General features: G+C 49.3%; 1 protein-coding gene across 1 annotated transcript in view; it reads left to right on the top strand.

The window, feature by feature from the left end:
- ttc31 (tetratricopeptide repeat domain 31) overlaps window positions 1-15,829 on the top strand; it is a 62,650-nt gene that overhangs the window by 28,212 nt on the left and 18,609 nt on the right. Inside the window, exons 3-6 of the mRNA XM_033042401.1 lie at window positions 6,008-6,241; window positions 7,337-7,462; window positions 9,048-9,096; window positions 11,998-12,088. Coding sequence (XP_032898292.1) covers window positions 6,008-6,241; window positions 7,337-7,462; window positions 9,048-9,096; window positions 11,998-12,088 — 500 coding nt within the window. The remainder of the gene's footprint in view (window positions 1-6,007; window positions 6,242-7,336; window positions 7,463-9,047; window positions 9,097-11,997; window positions 12,089-15,829) is intronic.

Below are 15,829 nucleotides of genomic sequence, written 5' to 3'. Positions count from 1 at the left end.
GTCCCATATCCCACCAAACCTGTCCTATCCATGTACCTGTCTAACTGTTTCTTAAACAATGGGATAGTCCCAGCCTCAACTACCTCCTCTGGCAGCTCGTTCCACACACTCACCACCCTTTGTGTGGAAAAGTTACCCCTCAGATTCCTATTAACTCTTTTCCCCTTCAACGTCCTCTGGTTCTCGATTCCCCTACTCTGGGCAAGAGACTCTGTGCCTCTACCCGATCTATTCCTCTCATGATGCCTGGAGCGAGGTGTGAAATAGTAATGGACATTTGCACCCTGGGAGAAAGGTTCTGCCAATTGGAGGAACAGCACCTCGCATTTTGCTTGGGCAGCTTACAACCCAGCGGTATTAATATAGATTTCTCAAGTAACTTCAAAACATCCGCAGTCGGAGCGGTCGAGGCTCCCGTGATCGGTGCAGTCGAGGCTCCTGCAGTTGGAGCTCCCGAAGTCGATCCCTAACAAAGGGACCGCCAGCTCCACGATGTTCGGCCAGAGATACGATACGGAAAAAGTCGCATCTCCGTCGGTGGAAGAGATTTAAAAAAGTTTTCCCCCACCCCCCCACATCATACAAAAACTAAAGGTCAACTAAAACGTACAAGTAAACACAGACTAAAATCAGACGAGACAGTCTGTTGGCGAGGCTGTCTCTCACGGCCACACCCGGGTGAAATTATGTTCATAATATTCATAAGTGATGGGAGTAGAATTAGGCCATCCGGCCCATCGAGTCTACTCCTCCATTCAACCATAGCTGATCCATCTCTCCCTCTCAATCCCATTCTCCTGCCTTCTCCCCATAACCCCTGACACCCGTACTAATCAAGAATCTGTCAATCTCTGCCTTAAACATACCCATTGACTGCCTCCACAGTCTTCTGTGGCAATGAATTCCACAGATTCACCACTGTCCGACTAACGAAATTCCTCCTTATCTACTTCTTAAAGGTACATCCTTTTATCTCTGTTCCTAGACTCTCCACTCCATCGAGGCCCTTCACTATTTCCAAAAAACATGCAGCTTTGTATCTTGTACCTTGCTCCTCAAGGTAAAGGAACTGCTAGGAGGTAGTGACCACAATATGATAAGTTTTAATCTACAATTTGAAAGGGAGAACGTTAAATCGGAAGTGGCAGTGATGCAGTTGAACAAAGGGGACTATGAAGGCATGAGAGAGGAGCTGGCCAAGGTCAACTGGAAAATTATCCTAGCAGGAATGACGGTGGAACAGCAATGGCAGGAATTTCTGGGCATAATCCAGATGATGCAGGATCATTTCATTCCAAAGAGGAAGAAAGATTCTAAGGGGAGTAGGAGGCAACCGTGGCTGACAAGGGAAGTTAGGGTTAGAATAAAACTAAAATAAAAGGTCTATAACACAGCAAAGAGTAGCCGGAAGCCAGAGGATTGGGAAACTTTCATAGGACAACAGAAGGTAACAAAAGGGGCAATACAGGCTGAAAAGATGAAGTACGAGGGGAAGTTCGCCAAGAATATAAAGAAGGACAGTAAAAGCTTCTTTAGGAATGTTATGAGAAAAAGATTAGTTAAGTCAAATATGGGTCCCTTGAAGGCAGAAACAGGTGAAATGATTATGGGTAACAAGGAAATGGCAGAAGAGTTGAACAGGTACTTTGGTTCTGTCTTCACTAAGGAAGACAAACAATCTCCCAGATGTACTATAGGACAGAGGATCTAGGTTTCTCTGTCTGAAAGAAATTTGCATTAGGTGAGAAATAGTATTGGGTAGAATGATGGGACTGAAGGTTGATAAATCCCCGGGGTCTGATGGTCTGCATCCCAGGGTCCTCAGGGAGGTGGCTCTAGAAATTGTGGACGCATTGGTGATCATTTGTTCTATAGATTCAGGATCAGTTCCTGTGGATTGGAGGGTAGCTAATGTTATCCCACTTTTCAGGAAAGGAGCAAGAAAGAAAACAGGGAATTATAGACCAGTTAGCCTGACATCGGTGGTGGGGAAGATGCTGGAGTCAATTATTAAAGAAGTAATAATGGGGCATTTGGATAGCAGTAAAAGGATTGGTCCAAGTCAGCATGGATTTAGGAAGGGGAAATCCTGCTTGACTAATCTTCTGGAATTTTCTGAGGATGTAACAAGTAGGATGGATACTCGACTCCATCCAAGGACCCAAGCAGTCGTTCCAGGTGCGACAGAGGTTCACCTGCACCTCCTCCAACCTCATCTATTGCATCCGCTGCTCTTGATGTCAGCTGATCTATATCGGTGAGACCAAGCGTAGGCTTGGCGATCGTTTCGCCGAACACCTCCGCTCGGTCCGCGTTAACCAACCTGATCTCCCTGTGGCTCAGCACTTCAACTCCCCCTCCCATTCCGAATCCGACCTTTCTGTCCTGGGCCTCCTCCATTGCCAGAGTGAGCACCACCGGAAATTGGTGGAGCAGCACCTCATATTCCGCTTGGGCAGTCTGCACCCCAGCGGTATGAACATTGACTTCTCCAATTTCCGGTAGCCCTTGCTGTCTCCTCCCCTTCTCAGCTCTCCCTCAGCCCTCTGGCTCCTCCTCTTCCTTTCTTCTTCCCATCCCCCCCCCCCCCACCCTGCATCAGGCTGAAGAAGGGTTTCGGCCCGAAACGTTGCCTATTTCCTTCGCTCCATAGATGCTGCCGCACCCGCTGAGTTTCTCCAGCATTTTTGTCTAAGTAGGATGGATAAGGGAGAGCCAGTGGATGTGGTGTATCTGGACTTTCAGAAAGCCTTTGATAAGGTCCCACACAGGAGATTAGTGGGCGAAATTAGAGCACATGGTATTGAGGATAGGGTATTGACATGGATGGAGAACTGGTTGGCAGACAGGAAACATGGAGTAGGAATAAACGGGTTACTATCAGAATGGCAGGCAGTGGCGAGTGGAGTGCCACAAAGCTCGGTGCTGGGACCGCAACTATTTGCAATATATATTAATGATTTAGATGATGGAGTTAAAAGTGACACCAGCCAGTTTGCAGATGACACAAAGCTGGGTGGCAGTGTGAACTGCAAAGAGGATGCTAGGAGGTTGCAGGGTGACTTGTCACTACTCAACAACGTACCTCGGTGACTGCCAATCACCCCCCCACCCCCCGGACACTTATTATCACTTATTATTATTTATTTAAATCATTTGCTATGTCGCTCTTCCAGGGAGATGCTAAATGCATTTCGTTGTCTCTGTACTGTACACTGACAATGACAATTAAAATTGAATCTGAATCTGAATCTGAATCTGACTTGGACGGGTTGAGTGAGTGGGCAGATGCATGGCAGATGCAATATAATGTAGATAAATGTGAGGTTATCCACTTTGGCGGTAAGAACAAGGGGGCAGATTATTATCTCAATTATGTCAGATTAGGAAAAAGGGAAGTACAACGAGACCTGGGTCTCCTTGTACACCAGTCACTGAAAGTAAGCATGCAGGTACAGCAGGCAGTGAAGAAAGCGAATGGCATGTTGGCCTTTATAACAAGAGTATAGGAGTAAAGAGGTCCTTCTGAAGTTGTACAGGACCTTGGTGAGACCACATCTGCAGTATTGTGTGCAGTTTTGGTTTCCAAATTTGAGGAAGGACATCCTTGCTATTGAGGGAGTGCAGCGTAGGTTCACAAGGTTAATTCCCGGGATGGCGGGACTGTCATATGTTGATCGAATGGAGCGGCTGGGCTTGTATACTCTGGAATTTAGGTTGAGAGGGGATCTTATTGAAACGTATAATATTATTAAGGGATTGGACCTGCTAGAGGCTGGAAACATGTTCCCTATGTTGGGGGAATCCAGAAGCGTAGGTTCACGAGGTTAATCCCCGGCATGGCGGGACTGTCATATGAGGAAAGATTGAAAAGACTAGGATTGTATTCACTGAAATTTAGAAGGATGAGGGGGGATCTTATAGAAACGTATTAAATTATAAAAGTACTGGACAAGCGAGATGCAATGTTGGGCGAGTTCAGAATCAGGGGCCACAGTCTTAGAATAAAGGGGAGGCCATTTAAAACTGAGGTGAGAAAAAACGTTTTCACCCAGAGAGTTGTGAATTTATGGAATTCCCTGCTACAGAGGGCAGTGGAGGCCAAGTCACTGGATGGATTTACAAGAGAGTTAGATGGAGCTCTAGGGGCTAGTGGAGTCAAGGGATATGGGGAGAAGGCAGGCACGGGTTATTGATAGGGGACGATCAGCCATGATCACAATGAATGGCAGTGCAGGCTCGATGGGCTGAATGGCCTCCTCCTGCACCTATTTTCTATGTTTCTATGTACGTTAATTAGCTTCTGTACATTATTAAAGTTGGCTCTAGTGCGTAGGACAGTGATGGCTGGTCGGTGTGGTCCGAAGGGCCTGTTTCCACGGGGTATCTCTAGTCTAAATGTGAGGTTAAAGTCCGATACCTCCCCTTCTGTTCGGTGTTTCGGGGAGGTGAATCTCTCTGCGGGGATTTGACAGCTGTTGTGCTAACGTTTGGGAACAGCTCCATCCATGACCGCAGGAAACTGCAGCGAATTGTGGACGCAGCCCAGACCATCGCACCAACCAACCTCCCTTCCATAGGCTCCATCTACAGCTCATGCTGTCTCGGCAAGGCCAGCAGCATCATCAAGGCCCAGTCGCTCCCCCTCCTCCCCTCTCCCATCGGGCAAGAGGTACAGAAGTGTGAAAACACACACACCTCCAGATTCAGGGACCGCTTCTTCCCGGCTGTTATCAGGCAACTGTACCATCTGCTACTAGGGGCGCCGCATTGAAGGCAGCCTCTGCCTACAGCCTGTTTTTTTACAATCTTTTTTAAATTTTTAGTCAGTTTTAAAGTTTGTGTTGGTGGCTTCTTTAGTTTTCCTATGTGGGGGAGGGGGGTAGGGTAAGGGGGAAACCGTTTCCCAGTCACTTCCTGGTGAGGATGTGACTGTTCTCCGAGTTGCGTCCTCGCCCTCCTGGTAGCATTTTTGTCTACCATAAACTAAACTAAAATATCTCTAGAGTCAAACCACAACGAAACAGGCTCTACGGCCCAGCTCGATGCTGACCACAATGCCCCATCCACTCGTATTTGGCCCATATCTCTCTGGACCTTGGAAGGACACAAAATGGCGGAGTAACTCGGTGGGTCAGGCGGCATCTGATGAATAAACTAACGTGAGGTTATAAATGTGAGGTTATCCACTTTGGTGGCAAAAACAGGAAAGCAGATTATTATCTAAATGGTGGCCGACTAGGAAAAGGGGAGATGCAGCGAGACCTGGGTGGCATGGTACACCAGTCATTGAAAGTAGGCATGCAGGTGCAGCAAGCAGTGAAGAAAGCGAATGGTATGTTAGCTTTCATAGCAAAAGGATTTGAGTATAGGAACAGGGAGGTTCTACTGCAGTTGTACAGGGTCTTGGTGAGACCACACCTGGACTATTGCGTACAGTTTTGGTCTCCAAATCTGAGGAAGGACATTATAGCCATAGAGGGAGTGCAGAGAAGGTTCACCAGACTGATTCCTGGGATGTCAGGACTTTCATATGAAGAAAGACTGGATAGACTTGGCTTATACGCGCTAGAATTTAGGAGATTGATAGGGGATCTTATAGAAACGTACAAAATTCTTATGGGGTTGGACAGGCTAGATGCAGGAAGATTGTTCCCGATGTTGGAGAAGTCCAGGACAAGGGGTCACAGCTTAAGGATAAGGGGGAAATCCTTTAGGACCGAGATGAGAAGAAACTTTTTCACACAGAGAGTGGTGAATCTCTGGAACTCTCTGCCACAGAGGGTAGTTGAGGCCAGTTCATTGGCTATATTTAAGAGGGAGTTAGATGTGGCCCTTGTGGCTAAAGGGATCAGGGGGTATGGAGAGAAGGCAGGTACGGGATACTGAGTTAGATGATCAGCCATGATCATATTGAATGGCGGTGCAGGCTCGAAGGGCCGAATGGCCTACTCCTGCACCTAATTTCTATGTATCTATGTGAGCGTTTGCTCTGTGCTTCCTGCAGCCGGTGTTGCCGCATTGTGAGGAGCGTGTGGACGGGGTGCGGGAATGCGGGGACGTGGGTGCAAACATGAACTGCGAGGCTGCCGTCCCCCCTCAGCACGTTGCTGTGGAGAGCAAGCTACCGAGCGGAGCCGCTGGCAACGTGCCCGGCCTGAGAGTGGCTGCCAAAGTCAGCAGAGTGAAGCCGGAGCGCGAGGCAGGGAGCGCGGTGGCCACCGACAGGTCACCGTCTGAGGTGAGGAGCTGCCAACCCCGTTGTCACGGCACCCGACCCCTTCTCCCGACACATTCACCTCATTCCCACCCTCTGGGTGAGTTTCAGTGGGGAACCCCCTCCTCCTTCTCAACCAGGGGTCGGCAACCTACGGAGAATTCCACAGACTCACAACTCTCTGTGAGAAAAAGTGTTTCCTCGTCTCCGTTCTAAATGGCTTACCTCTTATTCTTAAACTGTGGCCCCTGGTTCTGGACTCCCCCAACATCGGGAACATGTTTCCTGCCTCTAGCATGTCAAAACCCTTAATAATCTTATATGTTTCAATAACATATATATAATATAATAACCCCTCTCATCCTTCTAAACTCCAGAGTGTACAAGCCCAGCTGCTCCATTCTCTCAGCCTAAGACAGTCCCGCCATCCCGGGAATTAACCTTGTAAACCTACGCTACACTCCCTCAATACCAAGAATGTCCTTCCTCAAATTCGGGGACCAATACTGCACACAATACTCCAGGTGTGGTCTCACTAAGGACCCTGTACAACTGCAGAAGGATGCTCTTTGCTCCTATACTCACCTTTTCTTGTTATAAAGGCCAACATGCAATTTGCTTTCTTCACTGCCTGCTGCACCTGCATGCTTACTTTCATTGACTGATGAACAAGGACCCCACAGATCCCGTTGTACTTCCCCTTTTCCAACTTGACACCATTTAGATAGTAATCTGCCTTCCTGTTTTTGATACCAAAGTGGATAACCTCACATTTGTCCGCATCGTAACTGTCACTGTGTCATGTTGTTATTTGTGGGCGGAGCACCAAGGCAAATTCCTTGTATGTGAATACTTGGCCAATAAACTTACTTACTTAAACTTCATCTGCCATGCATCTGCCCACTCCCCCAAGTCACCCTGCATTCTCATAGCATCCTCCTCACAGTTCACACTGCCACCCAGCTTTGTGTCATCTGCAAGTTTCCTAATGTTACACGGTTGATGGTAGCTTTGCCCTGGCCGCGTGTATTGTGGTGAGGGAGAGTGCTGGGGTCCACGCTGATGGACAGATCGACACTTCACTCTGCCTCTTCCCCCCCACCCCCACACAACACACAGGATGAATGGGACATGTCCAGTTCCTTTGTGTCAAAAGCTGCCAACCAGATCAAACGGAAACTGAACATCAAACCCAAAGCTGAGAGGAAGGAGATTGAGAAGAAGAAAGCTGAGAAGAAACCGGAGGTAAGGATTATGTTCCGCCTAGCTGGCCTTGCCCCTCGTACATCAATGGTATCCTTATTGTCACGTCCACCAGGGTACAGGCAAATACATTGTCTGCATGCAAAGGTGGATTGAAATGCTGGAGAAACTCAGCGGGTGAGGAAGCATCTATGGAGCGAAGGAATAGGTGACGTTTCGGGTCGAGACCCTTCTTCAGACTGATGTGGGGGTGGGCGGGAAGAATAAAGGAAGAGGCGGAGGCTGTGGGCTGTGGGAGAGCTGGGAAGGGGATGGGGGGAGAGAGCTCAGCAAGTCTACCACTGCTCCATTTCTTCAAGGGGAGAGAATCCAGAAATGAGAGGTTTCAAAGAAAGGGACTCGAGAGAGAGAGAGCAGGTGCACAGCTCACAAAAAGTGAATCTGCAAGTTGAATCGGTGGAGATGAAACCTCTTGCTGGGTCCTGACCCGAGACCACAAGGCAAATTCAATGCCAGCATTTAGGTCAAGAGCACTGGAATACAAAGGCAGAGGTGTGATGATGAGGCTCCACAAGGCGCTGGTCTGCCCGCATTTGGAGCACTGTGAGCAGTTCTGGGCCCCATCTCTGAGGAAGGATGTGCTGACTCTGGAGAGGGTCCAGAGGAGGTTTACAAGAATGATCCCAGGAATCAACTAACTGGGCTAATGGAATCGAGGGATATGGGGAGAAGGCAGGAACGGGGTACTGATTGTGGATGATCAGCCATGATCACATTGAATGGCGGTGCTGACTCCTGCACCTATTGTCTATGTTTCTATGAATGAGTGGGTTAAGCTATGATGAGCATTTGTCGGCACTGGGCCTGTACTCGCTGGAGTTTAGAAGAATGAGGGGGGGACCTCATTGAAACTTACAGAATAGTGAAAGGATTGGATAGAGTGGATGTGGAGAGGATGTTTCCACTGGTGGGAGAGTCTAGGACCAGAGGTCACAGCCTCAGAATTAGACAGCGCTCTTTTAGACAATAGACAATAGGTACAGCAGTTGGCCATTCGGCCCTTCGAGTCAGCACCGCCATTCAATGTGATCATGGCTGATCATCCACAATCAGTACCCCGTTCCTGCCTTCTCACCATATCCCCTGACTCCGCTATCTTTAAGAGCTCTATCTAGCTCTCTGTTGAAAGTATCCAGAGAAACGGCCTCCACCGCCCTCTGAATCGCCTAATTCTGCTCCTATGAGAGTCGTTGGTGACTTGCCGAACTTCCTAAGCCTTCGAAGGAAGTTTATGGCCATTGCTTTGACATAGGTAGGCAAAAGTGCTGGAGAAACTCAGCGGGTGCGGCAGCATCTATGGAGCGAAGGAAATAGGCAACGTTTCGGGTCCGAAACGTTGCCTATTTCCTTCGCTCCATAGATGCTGCCGCACCCGCTGAGTTTCACCAGCACTTTTGTCTACCTTCGATTTTCCAGCATCTGCAGTCCCTCCTTGAACGCTTTGACATAGGTGGTCCCGGAGAAGGTGCTGGTGATATTTGAGGCGCTGCCGGGCTGTGGTGCGGGCAGTGTGTTTTGGTAAACGGGGAGACGGTGTGTTCATTACTGTTGTTTTTCCTTTTGCCAGCATCCTGTGGACTCAACGGCATTGAATGACAAGATCCTGGAATTGGCAGGTAAGCAGGAATGTGTTTTGCAATCTGGTAGTGTGGATAAGTTTAGATTTATTATAGTCATCTGTACCGAGGTACAGTGAACAGCTTTGTTTTACACGCTGTCCAAACAGATCAGATAATACTCAACATAAATACAATCAGGTCAAACTCCAGTCCAACAGGTAGAGCAAAGGGGAAGATACAGAGTGCAGAATATAGTTCTCAGCATTGTAGCGCATCAGTTCCACAGACAAAGTCCAATGTCCGCAATGGGGTAGAGGTGAATCGGACAGTACCCTAGCTTATGGAAGGGCCGTTCAGAAGCCTGATAACAGAGGGGAAGAAACCGTTCCTGGGTCTGGTGGTGCGTGCTTTCAACCTTCTGCCGGACGGGAGCGGGGAGAAGAAGGAATGATCGGGGTGGGACATGGACAAGTCTGTGATGATGTTGGCTGCTTTCCCGAAGCAGCGTGAAGTGTAGATGGAGTCGATGGTGGGGAGTGTGGTGTGTGTGATGGACTGGGCTACATCTACAATGGTGGGGAGTGTGGTCTGTGTGATGGACTGGGCTACATCTACAATGGTGGGGAGTGTGGTCTGTGTGATGGACTGGGCTACATCTACAATGGTGGGGAGTGTGGTGTGTGTGGGACTGGGCTACATCTACAATGGTGGGGAGTGTGGTGTGTGTGGGACTGGGCTACATCTACAATGGTGGGGAGTGTGGTCTGTGTGATGGACTGGGCTACATCTACAATGGTGGGGAGTGTGTATTTTGTTCTTTCAGACAATTTCTCGACGTATGTTGTATATGTCTAGGGCCTTACTACCCACCCCGTTCCTGCCTTCTCCCCATATCCCCTGACTCCGCTATTTTTAAGAACCCTATCTAGCTCTCTCTCGAAAGCATCCAGAGAACCGGCCTCCACCGCCCTTTGAGGCAGAGAATTCCACAGACTCACAACTCTCTGGGTGAGAACATTTTTCCTCATCTCCATTTTAAATGGCTTACCCCTTATTCTTAAACTGTGGCCCCTGGTTCTGGACTCCCCCAACATCGGGAACATGTTTCCTGCCTCTATCGTGTCCAAACCCTTAACAATCTATATGTGTCAATAAGATCCCCTCTCATCCGTCTAAATTCCAGAGTGTACAAGCCCAGCCGCTCCATTCCATCAACATATGACAGTCCCGCCATCCCGACAATTAACCCTGTAAACCTACGCTGCACTCCCTCAATAGCAAGAATGTCCTTCCTCAAATTTGGCGACCAAAACTGCACACAGTACTCCAGGTGTGGTCTCACTAGGGCTCTGTACAACTGCAGAAGGACCTCTTTGCTCCTATACTCAACTCCTCTTATTATGAAGGCCAACATGCCATTAGTCTAGTTTAGAGATACAGCCCGGAAACGGGCCCTTTGGCCCACCGTGTCCGCTCCGACTAGCGATCCCCGCTCATTAACACTATCCTACACACACTAGGGACAATTTTACACATACACTAAGACAATTAACCTACGAACCTGCACGACTTTGGAGTGTGGGAGGAAACCGAAGATCTCGGAGTAAACCCAGGCAGGTCACGGGGAGAACGTACAAACTCCGTACAGACAGCACCCGTAGTCGGGATCACACCCGGGTCTCTGGCGCTGTGAGGCAGCAACTCTACCGCTGCATCACCGTGACATGGGTTGTCAGTGTACGACGTGAAGTGACTGGGCGGCAGACTTGCGGAGAGTCTTGTGTGACGGGTGAATCAGGCAACAAGAGACAGAGATAACTGAGATCCTGTGGCCCAGGGTGAACCTAGAGCAATGGGATCAAAAACCAGAGGGTTAAGGTGGGAGGGGAAAATAGTGGGCAAGCGTTTCCACACAGAGGGTGGGTGTATGGCCCATCTTGCCAGAGGAGGTACTTGGCTGGGACTATTTTGGCATTTAAAAGACATTTGTACAGGTACGTGGATATGAAAGGTTTAGAGGGATATGGGTCAAATGTGGGTAAATGGGACTGGCGTAGATGGGCATCTTGGTGGGCATGGACAGGTCGGGCCGAATGGCCTGGTTCCGTGCTGTGTGACTGTGCCTGAAGTACAAGAAGTACAAGAGAACTAGGGGGGAGAGTGAGGGGGGGGGGGGGGGGGGGGGGGGGGGAGAGTGGGACGGCGATGTGAAGGATGTTTCCACTAGTGGGAGAGTCTAGGACCAGAGGGCACAGCCTCAGAATTAAAGGACGTTCCTTTAGGAAGGAGATGAGGAGGAATTTATTTCGTCAGAGGGTGGTGAATCTGTGGAATTCTTTGCCACAGAAGGCTGTGGAGGCCAAGTCAGTGGATATTTTTATGGCAGAGTTTGACAGGTTCTCATTTAGTACAGGTGTCAAGGGTTATGGGGGAGAAGGCAGGAGAATGGGGTTAGAAGGGAGAGATAGATCAGCCATGATTGAATAGCGGAGTAGATTTCTTGGGCCAAATGGCTTAATTCTGCTCCCATCACTTATGGGCTTGTGTATTATCTTTCCGCTGACTGGTTAGTTTAGTTTAGTGATACAGTGCGGAAACAGGCCTTTCAGCCCATTGAGTCTCCTCTGACCAGCGATCCCTGCACGCCAACATCACCCTGCACACACACTGGGGACAATTTACATTTACGCCAAGCTAATTAACCTACAAACCTGCGCGTCTTTGGAGTGTGGGATGAAACCGGAGCACCTGGAGAAAACCCACGGGGGTCTCGGGGAGAACGTGCAAACTCCGTACAGTCAGTATCTGTAGTCAGGATGGTACCCAGGACTCTGGCGCTGTAAGGCAGCAACTTTACCGCTGAGCCATGGTGCTGCCCGGATGGCAGGCAACAGAAGCTTTTCACTGTACCTCGGTACAGGGGACATTAAACTACACTCAACTCATTGTCTCCCTCAGTACAGGGTAACAGTATGGCGAACACGGGTCGCTATGAAGAAGCAGTGGCTTTATTCACAGAAGCAATTAAACACGATCCCAAGGAATACAGGTGAGCGTTTGTACCCAGTGTGGCTGCTCAGTGACCGTGTGGGTGGGTGGGCTCTGGGACTCTGGGTGTCACCGTAAAGAGTTTAGAGGCAGACTGACGTGATGAAGAGCAGACACAACAAGACAATAGACAATAGGTGCAGGAGGAGGCCATTCGGCCCTTCAAGCCAGCACCGCCATTCAAAGTGATCATGGCTGATCATCCCCAATTAGTATCCTGTTCCTGCCTTCTCCCCATATCCCCTGACTCCGCTATCTTTAAGAGCCCCATCTAGCTCTCTCTTGAAAGTATCCAGAGAACCGGCCTCCACCGCCCTCTGCGGAGAGAATTCCACAGACTCACAACTCTCTGTGTGAAAAGGTGTTTCCTCGTTTCTGTTCTAAATGGCTTACCCCTTGTATTCATTGGAGTTTAGAAGGATGGGGGATCTTATAGAAACATATAAAATTATAAAAGGACTGGACAAGCTAGATTTGTTGCATTTCGACAAGCTGGACAAGCTGCATTTCGTTGTCTCTGTACTGTACACTGACAATGACAATTAAAATTGAATCTGAATCTGAATCTGAGATGCAGGAAAAATATCTCCAATGTGGGGCGAGTCCAGAACCAGGGGCCACGGTCTTAGAATAAAGGGGAGGTAATTTAAGACTGAGGTGAGAACAAACTTTTTCACCCAGAGAGTTGTGAATTTATGGAATTCCCTGCCACAGAGGGCAGTGGAGGCCAAGTCACTGGATGGATTTAAGAGAGAGTTAGATAGAGCTCTAGGGGCTAGTGGAGTCAAGGGATATGGGGTGACGGCAGGCACGGGTTATTGATAGGGGACGATCAGCCATGATCACAATGAATGGTGGTGCTGGCTCGACGGGCCGAATGGCCTCCTCCTGCACCTATTTTTTATGTTTCTATTCTTAAACTGTGGCCCCTGGTTCAGGACTCCCCCAACATCGGGAACATGTTTCCTGCCTCTAGCGTGTCCAAACACTTAATAATCTTATATGTTTCAATAAGATACCCTCTCATCCTTCTAAACTCCAGAGTGCTCAACCGCTCCATTCTCTCAGCATATGACAGTCTCGCCATCCCGGGAATTAACCTTGTAAACCTACGCTGCACTCCCTCAATAGCCCTCCTCAAATTAAGGGACCAAAACTGTACACAATGCTCCAGGTGTGGTCTCACTAGGGCCCTGTACAACTGCAGAAGGACCTCTTTGCTCCTATATTCCGCTTGTTATGAAGGCCAACATGCCATTGGCTTTCTTCACTGCCTGCTGTACCTGCATGCTTACTTTCACAACTGGCGGATCAGGTAGGTCCAGGCGGGCTGAGCGCTGGTGTTCAGCGGAACGACCGCCCAGTGTACGTTTGTTGTCGCCAATGTATAAGAGTCCGCAACGCTCAGTGCGCCCGGCCCTCCCTATCTCCGTGAGGGTGGCGAGGGGCTGCTGATGGACTCGCCACGTTGATGCTCGTGGATGCTGGGCCACAGTTTAATTTTTACCAAAAATAATTTAAAATTAATTATTTACAAAAATGATATGTACAAAACAATACAAACCAACCCACCACCATGATACAACGTAAAACAAATATTCTTCAATTCTAAATATTAAATCACTATTTCCCCGTCCTTATCGACGATGCACTCCACCACCCGTGGAGCCCAGCGGTCCCGGAAATCCCGCAGGGTGCCCCTGGACAGTGCGTAGTCCCTCTCTAACACCACCCGGGCACGGACGTAACCCCGGAAAAGGGGCAGGCAGCCGGCTCAGGCAGAGCCCTCTTCCCGCCTGGCGCCGTGACTCGCGGATGGCCAGCTTGGCCAGGTCCAGGAGCAACACAACCAGGACATCCTCGGCCCCAAACCCTCTCCCCTACGCACGGGGTGTCCAAAGATGAGGGTGGTGGGTGTGACGTGCAGCAGGAAGGCAAGGAGCAGCCCCTTTAGATAATGCAGGCATGATATTCTTCCGATTTAAATCGGAATTCCGATTTTTTTTCTTTTCCTAACAATGAATCAGATTTTTCCATTTTTTGTGCCCGATTTTGACACAGTTTAGTTGGCAAGATCGGTAAAATAAACCGGTGAGGGAAGCAGAGTCAGTGGAGGTACCGGTCTGGAGGCGGGCAAGCTTGTGATTCATGATGGAATGCAGCAAGGTCAGCCAATAGCTGGTGGGGGGGAGACACGCGGCAGGCCGTGGGCGAAGGGAACACAACAACGCTCTTTGGCTGCTGCTGAGATCTGCCCGGCGGCACCGTGCCAGCTGTGCTGGTGCCTGTTTGTCGGAGGGTGAGACGCGGGGGCCACGAACAGGAGCGCGGGCTTGGAGTGACCGGGACACGCGGACAGCTGAGACAGTATTGTTGGCTGCGGGGCGTTGATCCCCTCCCCCTCCTCTCTTGTGGGGAAAATAAATATATTTAAGGGCCTGTCCCACCAGCATGCGATTGCATGCGTCTAGCACGACCAAACATGGTCGCTTGAGGCGTACGGACTCGTGGGGCCGGTCCCACTTCCATCGGCGGAGGCGTATGGAGTTGTGTGGGGCTGGTCCCGACATCGCGCGGGGCTCCGAAAATCTTGCACTGTCCGAAAATCCCGCGCGACAACGGCCTGTCGGCCCGCAGGCACATTGAGGGCGTACGCAGCGTCTCGACGGGTCCTCAATGCCGTGTGACGTCCAAATTCAGTCGGCCTGCCTCCTGCCCAGCTGATTGGTGAGTATGATATCGAGACCAGCCCCGCACAACTCCAGACGCCTCCGCGGTTCGAAGTGGGACTGGCCCCGCGCGACCGTACGCCTCATGCGACCACATTTTGTGTTTCCCAAATGGAACTGCGACTGGAAAGGGAATGGTACTGGCGATGATAGTGGGGGGGGTTAGAGAGATGCGGGGCCCTACCTCCCGGGCAGCAGCTACCCCCTCCCCTTTCTGGTGATCTTCTGTTTATATTGGGGAATTTTTGATTTCATTGTTATTGGCAGAGATTTCTACCTTCTTAGCGTTGTAGATGTGACATCAGTGTATTGACAAGTTAACTGTGCCTTGCAGTATTGTGCATAATTGTGCCTTGAGATGGTACCTTTCTAAGGTGATGTGTAGGTATTACTTTTGAGTTCTTTTGGCATCTCTACAAATGGCTCATTTAGTAATTCAGGTAACATTTTTTGTAAAGATTTTTTTTTAGCTGTGTGAAACCCGTCTGAAGAAGGGTTTCGGCCCGAAACGTTGCCTATTTCCTTCGCTCCATAGATGCTGCTACACCCGCTGAGTTTCTCCAGCATTTTTGTGTACCTTCGATTTTCCAGCATCTGCAGTTCCTTCTTAAACACTGATGTCAATTATTTCTTGAAATATTTTTCTTTTGTGGGTTACTTTAGTGGTTATGTGTTAGAAAAATTCTAAGCTTCTGTTGAGGAGGGACATTCTTGCTATTGAGGGAGTGCAGCGTAGGTTTACAAGGTCAATTCCCGGGATGGCGGGACTGTCATATGCTGAGAGAATGGAGCAGCTGGGCTTGTACACTGGAGTTTAGAAGGATGAGATGGGATCTCATTGAAACATGTAAAATTATTAAGGGTTTGGACACGCTAGAGGCAGGAAACATGTTCCCGATGTTGGGGGAGTCCAGAACCAGGGGCCACAGTTTAAGAATAAGGGGTAAGCCATTTAGAACGGAGAAGAGGAAATACTTTTTCTCACAGAGAGTTGTGAGTCTGTGGAATTCTCT

Source organism: Amblyraja radiata, chromosome 1, assembly GCF_010909765.2.
Source record: "Amblyraja radiata isolate CabotCenter1 chromosome 1, sAmbRad1.1.pri, whole genome shotgun sequence".
Classification (NCBI taxonomy): domain Eukaryota; kingdom Metazoa; phylum Chordata; class Chondrichthyes; order Rajiformes; family Rajidae; genus Amblyraja; species Amblyraja radiata.
Note: the sequence above shows the minus strand (reverse complement) of the source record. Positions and strands in the feature narration are given on the sequence as shown.